General features: G+C 34.9%; 1 protein-coding gene across 3 annotated transcripts; it reads left to right on the top strand.

The window, feature by feature from the left end:
* The first annotated feature begins 952 nt into the window (after positions 1-952).
* LOC135217184 (uncharacterized) lies at positions 953-20721 on the top strand. 3 transcript variants are annotated; one of them, XM_064252906.1, is made up of 11 exons: positions 953-1307; positions 3133-3233; positions 3613-3779; positions 4737-4863; positions 5390-5506; positions 6303-6505; positions 7076-7203; positions 7682-7802; positions 14878-15038; positions 16437-16563; positions 16961-20721. In XM_064252906.1, exons 1-11 carry the CDS (start codon positions 979-981, stop codon positions 16985-16987), a joined length of 1608 nt encoding a protein of 535 aa, XP_064108976.1. In that variant the 5' UTR covers positions 953-978; the 3' UTR covers positions 16988-20721. The 3 variants fall into 3 exon arrangements, with proteins under 3 accessions (XP_064108976.1, XP_064108973.1, XP_064108974.1); XM_064252903.1 differs by having other exon boundaries at positions 955-1307; positions 5378-5506; XM_064252904.1 differs by having other exon boundaries at positions 959-1298; positions 5378-5506.
* The last annotated feature ends 1742 nt before the right edge of the window (positions 20722-22463 follow it).

Here is a 22463-nt window from a genome sequence, read left to right as displayed (position 1 = left end):
GTAGAATTCTCATCCTTCTTCAGTTTCTTGGCTCTTTTGACATATTCCACTTCAAGATGCAAGTTTACTGTCATTCTATTAAATAAAAATTGTTTGTAACAAGATGTATTAGAAATAATTTCTATCTTATTTAATTATCAAGTTCAGTTTTATATTTGTGATCGCATGATGTGGGTCGTCTGACCCATCTCGCAGGCTTTTGAGTAAAACAAGAGCAACATGACTTCTTAATGCTGGTTAACTGATATCTGTTACATGCAGGCAATGTACTAGCTCGTAGAACTACTACTGAATGGGCATACTGAAACAAATGTTTCCTAATTTTTGCAATAAATGATTCTAACATAAACTACTGAAAAAAATATATTTCCCTAATACACAGTGGTTACTTTCAGTCGCTTACTAAATATATGTGTGTAAGCACCATGTGTATGGAAGAAAAGGGATGCTTGTAGAAAGTATTTAATCATTGAACTGTAAACTGTAAACGTGTTTGAACAAAAACTTTTCGTGTTATAACCATCAGTTTTTAAGCTTTAGAGTTATAAAAGTTTTCAGGTGTTAGAATTAAAACTTTTCGTTTTTAATTTGATGACTCATGGTTGAACCTTAACCGCTGTTAACTATTAGAATATACGGTATCTTGAATTGAGGATGACCAATGCATAAGCAGAAATTTAACCAGCATCAAGATATTTTAATATAAACTGAAAAAAGGAAAAGTTTGACTGCAAACTGACTGGAAAATCAGGAATCACGAGGTCTTTACATACCTTCGTTTACATTCACTATATAAGGTATCTTAAATTAGTGATGTGCAATATGTATGAAATTTAACTAGCATAAAAATATTCCATTGAAAAAGTAAAAGGGGAAAGGTTAGGCGACGACGCGGTTGGAAAATTAGGAATCACAGCTGCTCCAATTCCCATCCAAGCTGTCCAGAAGTCCAACAGCGCCCTTGATAGAAGAAGATGAATGTTTATGTTACAGTTGGCTTGCAGTCCCACATTTGCCGTTGTCGATGTCATCAAGATGAACGCAAATTTCTCCAAATATCCTGCGGAGGACAGGGTGAAGGAGATGAACAAGCAAGAGGAGATCCTCCTGAAAAGGAAGAGAGAGATAGAGAGGCGACTTGGACTCAAGGAAGAGGTCACAGAAGGAGAAACGACAGGCGGTGGCAGCAGCGACAAGGGCAAGAGCCATTCCAAAGCGGCACCGTCACCCGAGAGCAAATACATCAAGAAAGAGGTGCCGGACTCGGTTCCCCCTCCCGTCAAATCGGAGTCGGACAGGTTGGCAGTGTGAGGTTTATTATCGTTTATTATAGCTTTTGAATGAACACTTGGCAATTCAGCGAGGGAGAATCTGGGTAGAAAGGTTACACCATATGGCTACCCTAACCTAACGGCAGTGTAGGCTAAAGTGCCATGTCATACCCTGATCAGGGAGGGTGGGCCTCTCCCCCAATTCTAACCTGATGTCGTGAAGTAGTCCGGGTAGTACTAGCTACTACCTACTACTACCTGTGCAGAGGAGTCACGACAGACGTGTGGGTGTGGGTGTCGGGTTTGTGGTGGTGTTGGGGAGGTTGGGGAAGCAGAGGTGGCAAAGAGCGGATGCAGAGTATGGAGACAGCGTTAGGCATAAATCCAAAGTGAAAGAGGGCCAAACCTAACCTTTCCTAGAGTGCTGGGTAGATCTAGGGTACTTATCCGCGGCAGCCTAGACTTTGGCAGTTGCGGTTTTCCTATGCAGTTTTAGGTACCTCCTGAACAACAATTTTAAGTAATATTTATTCGAACGACTGAAATTAACCCTCCAGGGGTCAGTACTAAACACGGCGAAATACATTGGATGGCCCCCAATCCCTAGTGGATGTCGTAGCCGCGGTTACGTTCCTTGCAGTCCGTGCGGACTGCTTCTGTAGAAATACAGAGTGCTGTTTCCTGACCTAAACAGGCTTTAGCTACCTTCCAAACCTTACTGCAACGTAAAAGCACCATACACACCCAAACCTTACTTAGGGTGCTGTGCCCTTATGTTTCCTGGGAGCTTCCGCCTGGGCCATCCGACGAATGAAACTTTAGTAGGGTGTTGTGCCTCAGCCTAACCAGAAATTATCTTCCAAACCTGACTTAGTTTGCCATGCCCTGACCTGGTCAGGGGGCTTCGCTTCCTTTGGGCCCCCAAGGGTAGGAGGTGAAATTACCATCGCTTAACCCTGTCTCCGTATTCTTTGTACTACCTAGTTCCTAGGTCTGGTCAATTGGTATTCCTTCTGAAATGGTACCCTCTTTTAAGTGGTAACACACACCAGGCCAAGTAACCCCTCCTGATAAACTTGCTCTGTTACCTACTGACCTGTTCCCGAATAACATTTGAAAGTTCGCAGTGAACCTAAATTGAAGGTCTCTGTATTTTTAGCTTAGCTAGGCTAGCTTATTTATTCATACTTTCATGAATATTTGCTTGAAAAAAATTCTAGGCTAGCCTATCATAAGTAGGCAATAACTTCAACATCAGCACTGTCCATGTTGATTTTTAGGAGGCCCTCATTTGGTCCATCTGATGGGATGTGCAACTCATTTCTAGGTATGTCACTTACAGTCTTCAGTCATATTTTGAAAAGTTGCCCATGCCTCCTAATTATATTCAGCTTGAAAATTATAATTTCCAGTGGTATTTTTATGATTTTGCAAATTATCAACCTAACAATAATTGCCACTGGAAATGCTGATATTACATAAATACCCCACTCCTTTGGTAAAATATATGGCAGAGGTAATTTTACAAGGATAGATTAGCCTAAGATAACTTTGGTTATTCCTTATATATAGGGGAAAATTAATTGTACCCATTGAAGATATATAATTTTACCATTTTGAAATGTTATGCCAATATTTGCTACAACTGCAAACAGGTATTCATAGATTTAGGTGTTAATTACATATCAAAGGATTTCCTAATCCCAGTTACAGTATCAGTGCAACATAAGGTTTTCTTTTTGATATTGAAGTATAGTCTATGCTGTGAATGTTAAATTGGTAGATTTTGAGTATAAATTGTCTTGTGCTAAAAATAACACTGTTACCAGTACTCTAATTTTCAGTTTTATCTTTCTTCTAGCTTGGCATCAAGGTCATTTCCAATGTTGAACAAATTTAGCAATGATGGGAGTTTCTTTGAACAGTTTAAAAAACTGACAGAGAGGCATAAAAGTTCAGAAGGTATGGTGCAATTTTTTTTTCTTAACCAAGGATTGTATTTTACTTGATTGTTTGTTAGTATAGGCTTAAAAACTGTTGATGTATGTTTGCCTGAAACTGCTTTTAGCCAGAACAATAAGATAAGGTAATTGAAATAAACATTATATTAGCCATTGATGGTAAATGTAAATTTTCATGATTTAGCAGTTTTACCTTCATGTTATTTAAGAAAATAAGTACTAAGTTTTAAATTATATAATATCTATATATATATATATATATATAGATATATATATATATATATATATATATATATATATATATACCTATATATATATACTGTATATACTTCTAATTTTTATATCTCTTTCAAGATCACTAAGTTTCTGTCTTGTTTCAGTGGATTACAGGGGAGATAGACATGGTGCTAATACAACACTGAAGATTTCGCCAAAGGCAGCAAAGCCTAATAAAGTTCCTTTACCTAAACAAAGACACCCAGCCTTCTCAGATGAGGGCCAAGAAACATCATATGTTACAGAGTTCAAAACAGAACCTGACACAACTGTGAGTATCCCTTCTCTGTCAGTTCAAGTGCATATATGTAGTTGTAATCCTTTGGTCTTTGAAAGGCTTACGTGGTATCTAATAATATTTTATTCTTCACTTAAAAATATAAACAGTACAATTTCAATCCAAGTGCAACCTCATGAGAAAACTGCCCTTTTGAGAAGCGAGTCTTTCATTTAAAAACTTGCCGCTCTTCCGTGAATGTCAGACATATTCATTTCTCTAATCCCATTGGTTCTTCAGTACTCTCAAGTGTATACAGTGATTTTACTTGAGCTGTAGGCTCTCAACCTCAAACATCTCTTAGCCAAACTGACAGTACTGGTTTAAATAATATTTCACAGCATTTGTTTAGCAATTTCAATACATACTTGGAACACTATTGAATTTATTCCTCCATACATTTTACACTGTACATATTATAATAATTTGGTCCCATCTCTCCTCTTTTCAGATTTTTATGTTATTATCAGCTCATCAGTGACTACTTTTCTTGCCAATTTCAGCAAATGGCTTCCTATTCCTGATAGTGCTTTAGGTTCAACACTTCTTCCCCCAAGGGTTCACTTGAACTCTTGAAATAAAATCTACTTTGTGTGTCTGCATGGAAGCATCCTTCAGTTCATTATTCATTCTCTTCTATATATTCACAGCATTGGTTTCACTGATAATTATAATTTGCATCTTTTCAAGTTTAATTTATCCATTTTTATTTAATGTAGCATTCTTATTACGGTTACTGCTGTAGGAAATTAACCCTCTTCTCTACACCATTCGTGTGTTACCTGCGACAGAGTACCCATTGAAAACAGATATAAGATTAAGAATTAACCCAAAGTAAATGTGTCGTTTGTTAAAATTATCTTTTCATTCATATTGAGCTGTTAAATTAGATTATAGTAATTCACTGTGATATGGATCTTTGATTGGCCAGTTATCACTTTGGTTTTGCAGGATAACGGATCATGCCATAGTGGGTCGTCAATGGAAGGAGGACCAGATGCCAGTCACCCAGACTGGTTTAAAGAGGCCTTAAAAAAAGTGCAAGAGAAAGCTCGACAACTTAACTCCGAAAGCTCTGGTAGGTAGTTTTATCACTTCCTTTTCGTATGACTCTACCCTTAGTAAGCCCAAGAACAGGAACCTTTCTGAATTTTAGGAAAACTTACTTTAAAATATAGATGCTTTTTTATATTCAGTACCAATATTCCAGTTTTTTCTTGATTTGACAAATTCTTGTCTAGAAATAGAGCACATGTGCATGGTAGTAATGAAGTACACACATTTAAGTTTGTCTCTTTTGGAATTAGCTTTCATAGTAGCATTTCTTTTTAGTCTTGTGTCAAGGAACAGATTCTGGTTGCTGATATGTTGCCCTAGTTAAATGTTATACCTGCCCAGATTATAGCTAATCAGTATTAAGTAGATTAAACTGATTCTTAGTTTCGGGTTGGCAGATGCCATTTAACTCCTTGTTTCCGTTGTTATTTGTGTCTTCTTAATTTTGTATAATCATCTGTGTCGCGTTCACTCTCTCCCGTTCCCCGTCGCTAGGATAGTAAAGGTGTGGCAGCCTTACTGATGAAGTTTGCTAGTTTCTCTCTCAGCTGGTTCCAGTGATAGTAGTGTCAGTCCAGATGCAGCATCCCAGTCCAGGAAGCGGAAGAGCCGATGGGCGGAAACAGCAGATCAGGAGTACCCCCCAGCAGCGCCAGTAGCTGTAGGTGAGATCATTTATACCAGTTCTTTTACATCATTATGGAATGCTATACATTACCATGCTCATTTAGGGATTTTGAAATTCTTTTCATCTTATACCTTTGCAGTTTTGGTGGCTCATGAAACAATCTTGTGAAAGACAATGTCGTGGAACTTGAGCCTAAATTTCAATTTATTGTGCATTTGATTTAGGGTAAACTTGGCAAATTCATTTTATGAAATATAATTTATCTGAAGCTTATCTCTTTTTGCTTATTAGATTAGTTGTGAAATATGTCACAAGTTAGTCAAATCATTCACAATGAAAGAAAATGCAGACACCAGTGACTGAACTAAAGATTATTTACGTTGTCCCTTTGACCACCAGCATTTTGCCTATCACTTTTTGTCCATAACCTTTTGTCACTTCCTGCATAGCTGTCCAACTTCTTCAAAGTTACGTTTCTCTGGTTTCCACCTCAGATCCTTTTTATTGAACCCAATAGAATCCGAAATGTAGTTCAGTGATAACTTTATAACGTACTGTTATAATAGAATTGTATTGTTCACTTACAGTATTATGTATCATGTCAGTGTATTTCTCTGGAAAGAAATATCTGACTGACTATATTGTTTCTTAGTATTTTGAGCCTGTAAATGTACCAGGCCTTTTTTTATTAAAAAAAATTCACAAGTTGTTCTCCGTGTAGAATAAGTTGTTCTCATTCTAGTAGACATTTTCCTTTCCTTACCATGACTCTTCAGTTAATTTTCTGCTTAAAATTTATTATTTTTGTGAATCTTACAAATAGAAATTTACAGCGCCTCAGCCCGTTGTGAACTTGAGCGTTCCTGCCAATCTGATGACCATGGTTGGTGAGGGAGAGCACATTGAGGCCATTCGAGGGGTTATGGTGACTCGAATAACGAGGAATTCTCCTGCCATATATGCCTATGCACACAAGGTCTTTGGATCAATAGATCTTACTGAAGCTCAGTGGAAACAGTGCGAAGAGCAGATGAAGGTATGGAAATTATATGCTAGGAATCAAGATTTTTAGTTTATGTGAAATACAAACTTACTACTCCTATCACTACTGCTAATGCCGTGTAGCACAGCCGAAAGTGATAGATTGGTTAGGCACTTTAACAAGTGGCACCATAATAATTAATCCTGGAGAAAAAGCAAGAAAAGCAGTTAGTGATAAAATGGTGTCAATGCTAAGAACCTTTGAACAAGGTAAAAAGGTGTAAATTCTTGTTAGAAATAAAAAAAGATTAAGGTGGTGCAGTAGTTAATCAGCCTGCAGTTACAACTTGGTTAATGCTCTTGATATGTTAATTAATCATGCCTCATGTAATTAAGCTTACTAAGACAAAGGAAAATAAAATTAAACAACAGTAGACTTACAACTGAATAGAAAGAAAGGACAGTGTGATAATGACCCATATTTCAACCAGAATGAAAAGGCTAGATTTGAGATTGTTGAACTGACTGGATTCTAGCTGAAAACTAATTTGCTCATGGTTAAAACACCAGTTTCCTTTAAGTTAGGATTTGCAATTGATTTTTTAATGGGATCTGCTTTTTCCAGATGAACGTGGTCTTCCAGTTACTACAAGCAAAGCAAAAAGAAGCAGACAGACTAGAGCGACAGGGAAAAGTAAAATATGAGTACGATAGCGATGAAGATACTGATGGTGGAACTTGGGAGCATAAGAGGTGAGGATTGATTTTGCTTTTCATTTTTCAAAGCTAGTTAGTCCCTGTTGGGGGATTGTGCTGTCAGTGCACCTCACACGGTGCAGTGTATTACTAAAGGTTCTTTGCAGTGTCCCTTCAGCCCTTAGTTGCAACCCCCTTCCACTCCCTTTACTGTACCATTTTCTCTTCCATCTTGCTATCCACTCTCTCCTAACAGTTGTTTCATAGTGCAGCTGCAAGGTTTTCCTCTTGTTACACTTTTCAAGCCTTTCTACTTGCAATTTCCTCTCATCGCTGAATGACCTCATAGATCCCAGCACTTCACCTTTAGCCTAATTTCTCTATTCCAAAGCTAAGCTGTTTGAATTGGCATTGGTATATAAGTTTGTACAAAAAATTCCATATCTGCTAAACTTGTATGTCATGAAATCCACTCAGCAACTATATGAGAATTAATTATTTCTCAAAATTCATTATTTGGCATATTTATTCTTAGGCGTGCTAAGGAGATGGCTGAAACTCACAGTAAAGCACAAGAGCTCACACAGAATGCTGAAGGCAAACACCACATTGGCGATTTCCTTCCCCCAGATGAACTAGCAAGGTTTATGGAAAAGGTTTGTGATTTTTTATTTATCTTTCTTTTTGTGTCATTATATTTTTATTGATATGTATCTTTTTTCCAGCCATTATATTTTAATTGCCATGTGTATTACTTTTTCTGCCATTATTTGTAGTGTATCGTTCTTTCCCGGTCTTTATATTTTGACCTGCAGACATACCTAGTGTTGCAAGGTTAAAATTTATAGGCAAAGCATAGAACCCACCGGATTTATCCCAAACGAATATAAAATTTATAATTAAGAAATACATCTGTGCAGAAATAAAATTTTTTTACAGAAAAACTCTTGATTAATAAATTTAAATCCAAAATGCACAGTATCTTTATCATATAAATTAAGAAACATTTAAACAGTCATGTAAAAGACCAAAATGAAACTGTCATTTCACAGAAAGATGTTAAACTGGAAGACTAGCCAAGTTAGCTTGCTTTTTATTTTTACAAATTTCCAGAATGTTCTACCAACACCAAGTTATATTTATTTCAAAAATTTAAGGTTATGTAGTTTAATTTGTTCTATTCAACCGAACTTGGACTTCACTGGTATTGGGAATGTCACTATTCACCTCGGCAACTCCGAAAAACTATGAATTCGACACTAATCTTTGTCATTTTTGACATTATATTTTTCACCCTTCTCATCCCTCATTACTATCGGGCTGAACTTGGACTTGAAGGCATCAAGAGTGTCACTATTCATTTCGGGAACATCGAAAACTACAGATTAGACACTAATATATGGCGTTTTTGGTTATTTTTACATGTTAACCTCTTTCCCACCAACTCCTTTGGTACTAGTGATATATTACCCCCACATTATTCTTTTCCAGATAGTAAGTTATATGTATTCCAAGTTTAGTTGAAATTGCTCATGCATTTCAGTTACACTGGAACATACACACACATACACCCACGCCAAACTTTTTATATACTGTATTGACAAATAGCTGACATACCCAGCATTGCACAGTAAAATTTCAGTGTAGAACTCGCCCAGAGTGCAGCCCCACTGTTTAAGACTAATTTTTTTGTTTTCTTCAGTTAGTTGAAATGAGGTATGATAAACTCATAAAGGGCAGTCCTCCCCACCCATACATATATATTATATATAAATATATTGTGACGAAGTGGCCTGGAGTATCTGGGTCTGGACACCATTAATACTTGGTGCACGAAGTAGCCAAAGATCTGTGTCTGTACACCATTAATATTTGTTAACCCAAATTGCCAAGTATCTGGTTATTTCACTTACCATTTGTACTTGTTAGCACAAGAGACCCTTGTATTCCTGGGTCTGGGACACCCTTTGTACTTAGGGCACAGTTTATTCAAGTACCTGGTTATTACTTACCTCACTACAGCCAGACACCTGACCCTCCATCACAAATACTAAACGACTGAATACTCTAAAGGTAATAGTGATCCCTTATAGAACTGAAACAAGTCAAGAAAACAATTAGTCTAGTTCATTAAAATAGATGTGAGGTAATCTTAATTAAATTGGGCATCACTCCTGCAATTTCAAATTAAGTATTTCCCTGATTCTGATTTATTTGTGGGAAACGGCACAATTATCACTATATTTCTACCTAAACAAAACAAAATATAATATAATAATGGTGGGGAACCAAAAAAATAAAATGCTCATATAAATTTTAAATACAAAAATTTTATTTCTAAATTCAAAATTTATAAGTGAAATTCACAATCTCAGGGACATTGTTATTACTTGAAAACAAAAGTTTAATTAATTCTTGAATTAATTATTAAGCAAAATTAAATCAAAGTTTATCTAGAAAATTAATTAAATTAAATCATAAAATAATAATTAAATTTGAAATGAAATTTAATTAAAATACAAATTAATTTGCAAGTGTTAGATTCAAACAATTACACAATAGAATATTATTCAAACTAATTAAACAAAATAAAGATAATGCAAAAAAAACATTATGCATAATATGGAAACAATTAAAGCATTGACAGTACAAAGATTAAGCATATAAAATGAACATGTCAAATGAGCAAGGCAAAAGAAAAATGCATAAAAATAATAATTTTTACAAACACTGTAAAATGAAACCTCGAAGGGCACTTCAAAACATTTGTGAAATACCTGTATACACAGCTGCAGCTTCTCACTCAAGAGAAAGGCCTGTTACATACGTCTACACTTTCGTGGGCGCCTTCACAAAACTAATATATTTTACTAAGAATTATATGAGTGACCTTCTCAAATACAAATGTAAGATACATTATTACGTTAATGAAACACTCGCGAACAAGAGAGAGAGAGAGAGAGAGATCCTATCCCTCACGCCAGCGGCTTGGTCTCGGAATCAAATGAATCGTTCTCTATCCCCATAAGCGTATAGGCGATTAGCATCTAGTTCAAGACGAAAACATATTACATCATCTCTCTATGTTAAACATGAATAACATCATTGTAGGGAAGGTTCTCAAAGGGCTCGATGCTGCCTTTGAGGTCCCTATGCACATGTTTGCGCCGATAAAGAAATCAGCTGGCTCAGGCCTTCTTGCGGTGTGAATAACAACCTTCTCTGTTACTCTTTCTCTCTGTCTTACGTACATCTTTCCTCTCTCCACCTTATGTATGTTTAAAAATGAAAAGTTACACTACTTAACATGATACACAGGTTCTGAGGTGAATTAATCATATTACCAAAATTATAATTGCATTACAAAACTTACATTATAAGAATATATATATGTATGTATGTATGTATGTATGTATGTATGTATTTCTTCATTAGTGGCTTTTGCCAGATCAGAAAGTGTCTGTGCTCTCTCATTTTATAAAAACTCTTATTACCTTCAATGTCCAATTACACTAAGGATATCTGTTTGGAGCCCTCTTTGGTTTCAAGGCTATTCCATAAGGGTTTTCAGTTGAAGGTTCTCTAGGGTTTTCATCTGAAATTTTAAAGTAAGGAAGTAAGAGAGTTTTCCTAATAGATCATTTAACTTTTTGCTTGTTACAGTTTTATTGTTTAGCGTGATTTTTAAGTCATGGGCACACTGAAAATATCTGTCCCGATGCTGAAGACGTTAATTTTTTTCCTTGAAATACGATTTGGAATTTATAGTGTATCTTAGAAGCCAAAGATTATGTTTTTCATAGACCTACCCTGAGCCCAGAAAAAGGTTATCCTTGCTATACAGTACCTAATCATAACTCCTTTGTATGACATCTAAATCCAATGTGTAAATATTAAATTGTTAGAATAGTAAATAAACAAAAGTATCATGCAAAAATATGTGTCTACGGTAGACGGATTAGCGAAACATATTGTACGTCAATATAACTGGTATTTTCAGTCCTCAAATTGAAATGTATGGTAACTATTGATGCAATAAATTATTCTGTATTTCTTGTATATTTGCTTTTGTGGTGTTTAGTGTTCCCTTTGCCTGAGATTAAAAAGAAAAAAAAACTTACCGCTAAAGCCTACATTCAATAGACTAGACTAGAGCACCATAGCATGACGTCGCCACATCTGAACCTAATAGTATAGTCGTTGTGCCACATCATTTTCCCCCATAAGAAATACATGGGCCAGGAATTGATGAGAGGAATATAAAAGTATAAGCTTAAAGTTGGCAATTAGATTCAGATAATGGATTACATATATCAGAAACATGGTTTAGATATCAAATAGTAAAAAATGGGGATGGGTTAAATAAAAAAGGCTGTTAAACTTATTTTGTGATTCTATTTTGTTTTAGTAATCTGGTGCCAAAATATAAACATCTGAACTTCGGTTAGTGATGTTTTTTTTTATCCATTTTGATTTTTAAATTATATTGTGTATGTGCCGAGAATTAACCCTTACTGGACAGGTAAATATAGTGATGTGCAGCTCCTTGGGCCAGGTAAACTTTGAGGTCGGCCAATTTACGAAGAAAAACATGTAATTGAAAAGAGGAATATATGCAAATGAACATGGTGGAAAATTTTTTTTTTTTTATTTTCCCTACCTTCCATGAGAAGTTGAAAATTACTATTTACAACCCCTTGTGGGGCCTCTTTTACAAGACAATTGTAAATTTTACCAACTTATAGATGTTTTTTTAATAAATGAATTTATTTTATTTTGTAAAGTTATAATTACTGTTCACACAATGGCAAAACTTAGAAGAAATAAAACGGTAACAAAATCTTAGCGTGCTTGCTGAAAAATATTTACGTAAATTTACTGAGAACAAAGATTCAGTAACTTTTTTTTTACTTTTACATGTTTTTATTAATATTTCTTTGCAATTTTCTTTGTCAAATTACATTTACAACAGACATACTATCGTAAAAGACAAGAACAAAAAATGACAGAAACCCCTTGGTATACTTACGAGCAAATTTACAAAAAGACGTCATGTGAGATAGAGATGCAGAACATTTTCCCTTCAAGTCACAAGCACTACTGAAGTCCTGAGATGCCCACACTCGTGATTTTAATTGGTGTAACACTTGCCGTTAGTGAATTTATGAGCTATAAAAGTATTGGCACCTCTTTTCCACCCAATTCTTTCCTAATCGATGGCACGTAATATTGTTTATCCACAGGATCAATCCGTCCACCACCCCAAACCTGTAATTACTACTCCACGAGAATCAATCCATCCATTAAGGGTTAAAACCACTATATTTTCCTGATTCATGTGAATGTTGAAGTCATAGTAATATAGAAGTTGTGCTTAATGCTCGCTTTAACTGTTCTCACTGTTTTCTGTGAATATGAAAGTGAACTAATGTCACCGGAGTCGTAATGATTTTCTCTGTTTGAGGTTTTTTTTGGTCCGCACACCAGGTAAAAGTGCAATTATTTCAGTAATAATACACTGTCATCATCAAATTAATACTAGAATGTGTCCTATAGTGCAAAAGATGTTATCTATTAAATGAATGTTAAGCTTTATAATAATAGGATTTTGTTAAACGAATGTTAACCTTTGTAATAATAGGATTTTATGACCTATTAAGTTTGAGCTTCATGTATTTCTCATGGAAAAAAATATCTAATGTGGCCCAGGCCCCTGGCAATCACATGACCGCTGACGTCATGGCTACGGTCTTCAATACTGTCACCGTTGGCTGGGCATTGATACCTTGTACATTAACTTGGTAACCTGTTTTCAAATTTATTAATTCACTAGCATTTCAACTTCAGAAAACCTTCGCTGAAAAAAATATAATTTTAAAGTAAATGAAGTGGAAAAACATCAGTAATCAATATTACCCCTTTAGTCGAACCTATGGTTGAAAAGAATCTGCACGAACGTTTTGCATACCTTAAATGTCACGTTTTTATTCTGAACCCACATGTTATTAGCATTATTATTCCATCATTTGTCATGATTCAGACACACTGGTGTAAAGTATGGGTACAATATTACCTGGTTTCCGCGATGTAAACGAGAAAAAGCAGACTGTTAATGGTCAACAGAATCATCATGTTGCTAAGCCACCAAGTACCTATGAATAAACATCTCGGTAAGGTAGGTGGAAGTAGAATAGCTCTATTTGTTTAATTTATCTATATATTTATCTATCTTTATTTAAATTGTATATTCAACATAACGATGGCATCTTTGATGCTTGGAAATATGTAAAGACCGCTGTTATTGTCATACAAGGTATATATATGCATATCAGCATATTTTAGATGTGACTTTAAAGCCAGCAAATTTAGACATAACTTTAAGGGGACCGCCTCAGTTGGGAGGCCTGAAATATGACAATTTTGAGGTCGGTCGATGGGCGAAATTGAGTTTTACTCATCTCTGGCAACATTGATGTGTGCCACAGCCAGACATAAAATATTAGTGCTGTAGCTAACCTGTAAGTGGGTCAAAAATGATTTTTTGTGAAAGTATCCGCAATGAAAATATCACGAAAAATACGATGTTTTGATGTCCTATTGTTCCGTTGTGTTTTACATAAATTTTCCATAGGTTATCATATTTGTTGTACGACATTTTTCCCATCCTACGCTTTCTGAAGCAGAGAGGCAGGAGGAGCAGCTGCACAAACACATCAGTAACCCGCATACCTTTGATGTAACCATACCGTTCACTTCTGAGCCGGAGTTGTCAAGTACTCTATATCTAGGTGTGTTTTTCTTGTTTATTCATCAAAATGCCAAGGAAGAAGCAGTCAAGAAAGCCGTACATTAGCTTGAGAAAGGTTGAAAGAAAGACTTATCCAAGAAAGAACACCAAGATGAAGCATGTGCATTCATCACGCTCCCAGGCCTAGCTGGCGACAATGAGTGGGGTGGTGCCTCATGATACTCACCCCCTTGGGGGGTTTAATATAACTTTTTAAAGTGGGAGGACCAGATACCATAGAAGTATGCCGTTAGAATAAAAAAATCAAGCTTAAGTAAATTTTTAAATTGATGCCTATGTGGTTTTCACTGAGAATTTCATTATGCAAACTTTAACATGCGATATCTCAAACTATGTTTTTCAGTATATGGGTCGCTTTAAAACCCTAAGGTTTTATTATTTGTTGTCCTATTTTCAAAATTCAAATACCATTGAAATCCTTGATAAATTTTACATGGAAAGAATTGGAAGAATTTTCAAATTATTCCAAATTGGAATAAAGTAATTAAATTTAAAAAATATTTTTTTTTTATATCAAAATTTTTTTTTTTTTAATCTTTCTCAATTCATTGGATAGAGCAAATGCATCTAAAAATCGGGGAAAATATTAATATAAAAAAATGAATGGATAGAAATTTATGAAACTTTTTGTAGTAACTTTCCATTAGGTGAGTTATAAATGGGTAGCAAAACATAATTTCTCCAGGCAATATTTCGATACCCTCCCCCCCAACTGAGGCGGTCCCCTTAAAGCCAGCAAAATGTCTTGTTGATTGAATATTAAGTAAAATAACAATATATCATGTGAAGCAAAATCAATTTCAGTATAGATGAATATATTCCTTGACCTATGTTAGCTTTGGCCATCCTTTCCCTTGTCATTGCAAATCTATGCTTGTATTGTTTACCGTTTAGAATGTAAAATTAATTTTTTTTATTAACAGTATCGTGCCATCAAAGAAGGAAGAGACCCTGATTTGTCGGACTATCAGGAGCATAAATTGACAGAGGACAATATTGGCTACAAAATGCTCAAGAGCATGGGTTGGACGGAAGGAATGGGCCTAGGAGCTGAAGGGAAAGGAATCACAACACCTGTCAATCAGTAAGTATCAAATGAATGGCATGTTATTTACTGTTAGCTGCTGTCTATGGTATCTTTATAATTTAGTTAAGTGTAGTTGATATTAGCCAAGTCATTTTGTAGTAACCAATCACTGATCTGTAACTTTTTTTATAGAATTTATTCAGTTTAGCCCTGTAGCAGGGTAGGGCTGTCAGTGCACTGTAGGCATTTCTTAAGGTACTTTGCAGCATCCCTTCAATCCCTAGCTGCAGTCCGGTTCATTCGTTTTTACTTCTGTCCATTCCTATTTTCTATCTCCATTCATATTTTCTATCTCCATTCATATTTTCCTTCCATCTTACTTTCCATCCTCTTCTAAAAGTTGCTTCACTGTGCAACTGCAAGGATTTCCTTCTGTTACACTTTTAAAACCTTATTACTGTCAGTTTCCATTTCAGCACCGAATGACCTCATAGGTACCCAGTGCGTGATCTTTGGCCTAAATTCTATATTCTATTCTATTCAGAGTTTAGTATTTCATCTCATAATTAGAATCTTTATTATATGTTACTGCTATATTAATCCACCGATGTGACAGGAGTAGTATATGTATTACTATCCACCTTTTGGTGATTTTGTCATTATATATTTTCAATCATACGTAATGTGACAAGGGCATTTAAAATGTAACCATTTGAAAGAGTGGAATCCTTATAAAATCAGTAATGTGTATTAAATTTAACAGTGTCAGCAGTGATGCTCTGAATTGCAAAATGTACAATGCCTTAAAAGGTTTTCTTTTTTGAAATGCATTAAATAAAATGGAGGAGATAGGATGATGTAGCACCATATTGTGGAGAAAATATATTTTGGAAAATGTAAAACAATTCCGGATTTTTTAAGCCATTAAACATAACACTTTGAAGCAATTTCTTACGTTCTTTTTCTCCCATCTTACTTTCCACCATCTCCTAGCATAGATTTATAGTGCAACTGCAAGGTTTTTCTCATGTTGCACCTTCCAAAACTTTTTACTGTTAAGTTCCCTTTCAGCATGGAATGACTTCGGGTCTGAGTGCTTTGCCTTTGGCCTAAATTCCATATCTATTCTCTTGAAGCAGTTACTGAGATGGATTGTAAGTAGCAATAGCTTGGATGGATAAAGCAGAAAAGATTTTTTTGAATACTGGTAAAATTATCCCACTGCTAAAAAGGGTAAAAACAAACGGTGCTTGCATAAGGAAAATACAGAAGATTATGATGAATTTTCTGGCAGCAGAATGATCTAATTTATGGTCAGTGGGATATAGTAGATTATGTTGAAGGATATTCAAGTTGCTTTCCATATGAGGAACTTATTTAATGCAGTTGGAGATGTGCATAGATAGTGTACTGTGGACATTGTGATACTAAACATTTGATACATGTGATTTTCAGAACTGGTCGCAGTGAAAATCAAGGGTTGGGTGTGGAGAGGCCTGATGCCCTCACCGATAATGACGATGAATATGATGCATATAGGAAACGCATGATGCTTGCATACAGATTCAGACCGAATCCTCTGGTAAGTGGAAAGGGGAACTAATAATAAAGAGATGTTTGGTATTTTTGCTTATTAAATCATGCAATTAAAATAAAAACTCAATTAGTCCTGCATTGAAAACATCATCTGCTTAGGATATTTTTTTTCTCCACTTGGGAAAAGTTACTCAATAGGTCTCATACATTCAACATACATTTATAAGAAGTCATTATGACGACAAAGTTTCATGTAATGAAACCATAAAAGATGCTGCAAGACCAGACATGGATCCTTAGTGCTTAATGTAACCTTTGTCAAATGTGAATATGAAATTTATGACAGCTGTGCTGTGTCATACATGACAGTGCAACTATTTGTTTTGAGAATAAACTGAATCCCTGACATATTAAAATTCACCATATCCAACTTTTCTTTGCAGAATAATCCCCGGCGAGCCTATTACTGACGATGGAATCTTAGACAGGTGTTCTATTTATAGTTTAGGATATGCAGTGATGAGATTTATCAAAACAAGGTGCCATGGTTTAGGAAAAACCACAGAGGAAGTAGATTCAGGACATGTAGCTGGTTTTAACCAGTATTTTGATGAGATATATGGATATATATTTAGGATCTCATACTTTATGGTTAAATAATGATTAATATGTTCCTATAAACAGAGTAATGGACAGGACTCAGCAGTGCATCTGATTATTTTAATGATTTAATGATGACTTTTTTGTCAAAGTTCTTTGTCCATGCCTATAGGAGAGAGGGTAATTGTTATCTCTATGGTATTAACTTCAGTTCTGTGTAATCTCACAAGTCATTATTGAGTATCTTTTTCAATATGAATTTTTCACTCAGGTGGTATTCAATGCTTTGTGTGTTTGGCCATAAATGATTTTATGAATGGGTTGGAAAAAGATGAAATGTCAGTTTTTTAATAGTATCATTTTCACCTGTGGGCATTTCATGTAAAAATCTGTAAGGCAAGAAGTAAATTTCTGCTTTGGACCATTGGTTTAGAAAGATGTGAAAGGTCTAAGTATTGTAAGTAGACTTGCAATATCCAAACTGAAATGGTTTTTTGTATTCTACAAAATACAATGAGTTTTTAAAAAATCCTTTCAATTCTTTGTCACATTTTTTTATTGGCTGTTGTATTAGAGGATTTTTCCATGAGGATTGACCTTGTTCGAATGTGTCTTAATGTGATTGGTGATAAACTTCTTTTTAGGGAATATTTGTACAGTACTCCAAAATGTTGTTACCATTAGAATTTTTTGTTCTTTCGGCATTTGTAATTCTGTTGATTAACTTGATTGTAAAAATATACAATGAAAGGCTGTAAAAATATACAATGAAAATAATTTGTAACATTTTTGAAAGTTGTAAAAATATACAGTGACAGTAATTTATTGTGACATTTTTGAAGGCTGTAAAAGTATACAGTTACTTTGTTTTGACATTTTTGCAAACCTGTCAGTAAATGACAGTTTTTCACTATATGCTTTGTTTTAAAAGTGTTTTAGGAGGAGAAAAGAGACGATCAAATTGAATTCTGGTGTTCTAACATTCAGCATACATTCAGAAGGAAATTTAGACCAGTAGTCAGTCAAATTTTTTAAAAGGAAGTGTTTTGACTGATGAAAAAGTTAAAATTTTAGAAATGCAAATCGATTCATTTTCAACATTAAATTGAATAGCAGCATCAGATTTGCTTTCATTCATGTAAATAACAGTGAAGCAGATGGGTTTTCAAAGGCACAGAAAAGTAAAGCACAATGAGTTGTACTATATAGTTATCAAATAAAGGCAGCTAAATGGTAATCCATAGAAATGCACCATTGAAAGATTACATAATCTAGATACATAGTAGTAGCTGTGTATACCTAGTTTTGACAAAGATTCCATTACACAATGAAATGACAAAAGAAAAGTTCTGATGGTGCTATTGACTATTGAGGATGGCACAAGTTTGTCATTCTTTGGGGTTTATTTGCTAATCATTTTCAGTGTACTCTTTTTAACAAATAACCAGACTGCATCTTTGATTTCGTACAGAGACAGAACTCATTTAGATGACTACTTAATATGTACGCATCGAATAGTTTTGACCGAATATTGGATTCTGTGTTCCATTTTATGTTTGCCATGTCATAAATTTTCTAGTATTGGTGTGATTTCAGGGTGCTTTGCAATTAATATATTAGCTAACATACAGTTTTAGGAGCACCTTGTATTGAAGATTTTTTTTTTTTTTTTTTTTTTTTTTTTTTTTTTTTTTTACTTTTTTGTTCATTACATAAAAATAATTAAAAATTGTAGTTTCCACAGCTTGTTCTTTTGTTGATCTTTATCTCAGGTACCTAGTAGTATTAACTGCTTCAACATTTAGATTATTCATGATAGTAAAAATAGAATATGTACTAATGGGTTATTCTTTCAAAGGATTTGTTTTATATTGCTTAAGACCATTGTCTAATAAGAAGGCAAGTTGTTACTTGTATGAAAAATAATTTCGAAGATTTTTGCACCATTTCTGAACCTTCAAAGGTGAGCAAGTTTTGTAAACAAGTTTCATATAATGCATTTGGTGTATGTAAACATCTTGATATTTGATGCCACCAGTTGCCTTTTCACTCTTATTCCTGCTCTGTACCTTTTTCATCACCATGTGAAAAATCCCCATGAGAATGAGCATTTAAACTGTTGATCTTAGTTTAAAGGAAGAAATTTTAGAACTTTTTAAGTTTGACCCTTATTAAATTCATAGATTGGGGTCATATTCCTGTGATGAGGTGTGGTTCAGATTTCATGTAGAAAGTAGAATGGCCCACTGTTCCATTTGATCATAGATCTGTAAACATTGTCTCCTTATGAAATTGAGGTAAAAAGTGTTTGCGAAGTCCAGTCATGTGCTGTAATATAGTCTGGAAACAGTTGAGCCTCAATTTGAAATGTATAAATTTTAGTATAAAAGTGAGGTATATAAACAAGATCTATGGAGAAATTTATCCTTGAATGTCAGAAACATCTGCAAGTTTGTGTAGGATATTGTCATGTTGTGCCTAAGCAGCAAGTGCTTATACCTTTAGTGATTTTGTACATTGCATGTACATTTTTCAACATTGTTGAGTAGTTTTCATTGAAGAAGCAGTTGCCAAGGATACAAAAAAATAGTGTGAGTGGATATGTACAATGGCAAGTGTTGATCATTTTTTGGTAGAGTATTTTTAGGTGAGAATTTAAGCTAAAGTCACCTTCTAAATTAATAGTAATGTCCTCTAGTGGGGTCTCTTTAGCTTGAATGCACATGCTGACAGATACATAGCCATGTTATTATTTATTGTCGATCTTTTATGTGCATTTCATCATCAGAGAAGTTTAATGGTACGGAACTTGAGCTAAGCAATTGGCTGAAATTTTATTAGCCATTGGGAAACCCATGTACGTAATTTTGGATTGAAATAGCACTTTGTCCCAGAAACATTTTTTGTTTGTCATAGAATTAGATATCTTGTATATCCTTAGCACCTAAAAAAAAAAAAAGCTTAATTAAATATTCAGAAGTATTGAATAGGTTTTGTCCAGTGAACCCTCTTAATTTCAGATTGAAACCAACTCCATTGCAGAACCAGTCTTCGTCAGTCATAAAATTAGATACAGGTATCTAAATATTACTGAATATTCAGAAGTGTTAAATAGGTTTTGTCCAGTAACTCTTCTTGCAGGATTTTTATTTCAGGATTCTGATTCTAGAATGAACTCTTCCAGCTCAGATGCACACCTTAGTATTTAGGTTACCAAACTAATTTTCAGTGTCCTAATGATATATTTCAGGTATATGATTTTTTTTACATGAATTTCTACATTTAAGTTACACAAAAGATGTCTTATTCAACTATAAGACCTACCAACTAGAAGTGTATTTTAGAGCAGGAATCAGTATGTTTTCTTTGTTTTGTTTTGACAAAATTTCTCGTGTGTATGTTTTAAAATGCAGCATTTAGCTCCAGATATTTTGAGTGGCGAGTTTGATAACCAGGGAATTGCAGACAGACAGGTGAAAAGTGGAGTATTTGCTAGCTGTTTTGTGTGTATTTATCAGTGTATGAAACACTGTGGAAGTGCGCTTATTATACACAAATTACAAAACCATATACTTGTAACATGAAAATAAATATTTGTATAATGTTTGTCCATTTTATTGTCTTCACAGTTCCTTATTGTGAAGGAACTTGAAAAAAACTCCTTTAAAGATCTAGTTTTTAATCGTTATTGCCTCTAGGTGTTCAAACTACTGAAGTATAATATAGAAGACTAGTATCCTCTCTTTTGGCTACGATATTCACAGTATGTAATGGTTATTCTCTCAAGTCCAGTCAAAGAGAAACGTGACATATGCATTGCCAAATTTTGTGTGACCTGTCTTGGTTTAAGAATTAATATAACTGGGGTCAAGAGAGTTTATTTAAAAAGCTGCTTTTGTCTCGTAAGGGCTATTTTCCCCTTTTCATCATGGATGGTTAAAGCTACTTGCTGAAAGTCCATATTCAAATGCAGAAGCATTGCAATGTTTTGAAAATACTAGAATTTCCCAGATTTTTTTCTATCTTCTATAACTTGAGATTGGCTGTGTTTAAGCTGTGCTCCTATTACTGGGTCCCATCTCCACAGACTGACAATTTAAAGGCGTAGGAGTTTTGCACAAATTGGTATAAGCCCTAGTGTCCCATCAGAAAGATTGTATGGGAAAGTTTGATAACCAACAAATTCGTCCCCAAGTGTTGGTGACCCAGTGTATGATGATGTGCCCAATCCCAATTCCGAAAATAAGGCAAAATAAATGTTCCTCATACAGAACTTGGGAGGACACTAAAAGAAGGAAAATTATGGCCACACCCTAGCCTGGTCCATTTGGTTCCATGCAACGTAAAAGCACCGGACTAGCGCCTCAGTGGCGTGGTTGGTATGGTATTTGCTTCCCACCTCGGTGGTCGCGGGTTCGATTCCCTACCATTCCATTGAGGAGTGAGAGGTGTATTTCTGGTGATAGAAATTCACTCTCGATGTGGTTCGGTAGTCATGTAAAGCCGTTGGTACCGTTGCTGAATAACCATTAATTGGTTCCATGCAACGTAAAAACACCATACAAACAAACATTTGGACAGACTAACGACTGTGCAAAAACCAGTAATATTAAAAAAAATACAACAGACTATTATTAGATTCCCACCAAGAGAAAAACATTAAAGTTTTTGATAAATCTGTAAAAAAAAAATTTTCCTAAAAGTGGCACCAAATTTTAAGTGGGATAAACTTACATCTTTAAAGCAAAATATATTTATTTTTAAAAGTATGGATAGGGAACCTTATATTAAATAACTTTTGCAGCGCAAAAACAACATCGGATATGGCTGTATATAGTTTGTCAGAAACGTAACCGTAATGTGAAACGGGCAATATATATTATATATTCTACATAGTAACATTGAGCTTAAGTTTTACAATACAGAACAGGTATAACCATGCGAGAGCAAAATTAGAATTGGAAATAACAGGCCTCGACGACCCATCCATAGGTACCTATGAAATACATAAAAAAACGAAAGGAAGCAATATTAAAAGAGGTAAAGACCTGTATCATCAAGGCATACAAACATACGCACTAAAAATTAAAAACACATCATCACCATGGACCTCTCGTTGTTACTGAGGGAAGGTTCCAACTTGAAAGTGTACAGACTTTCTACTATTACCAGGTCCTCGGGGGCCACTCTACTAGAGAGAGTGGAAAAGGATTCTAAGCTTAGACGGTGATCACTATTTTCTGCGTGATCCCGTATGGCACTGAATGGTGGTTTTGCTAAAAGCCTTTTTGTCCTAACACATCTTCCTATGTGTTCAAACCATCGTACACGTGCTTGGCGCTTTGT

This window comes from Macrobrachium nipponense, chromosome 7 (genome assembly GCF_015104395.2).
Source record: "Macrobrachium nipponense isolate FS-2020 chromosome 7, ASM1510439v2, whole genome shotgun sequence".
Taxonomy (NCBI): domain Eukaryota; kingdom Metazoa; phylum Arthropoda; class Malacostraca; order Decapoda; family Palaemonidae; genus Macrobrachium; species Macrobrachium nipponense.
This window is presented reverse-complemented; position numbering and strand designations above follow the sequence as displayed.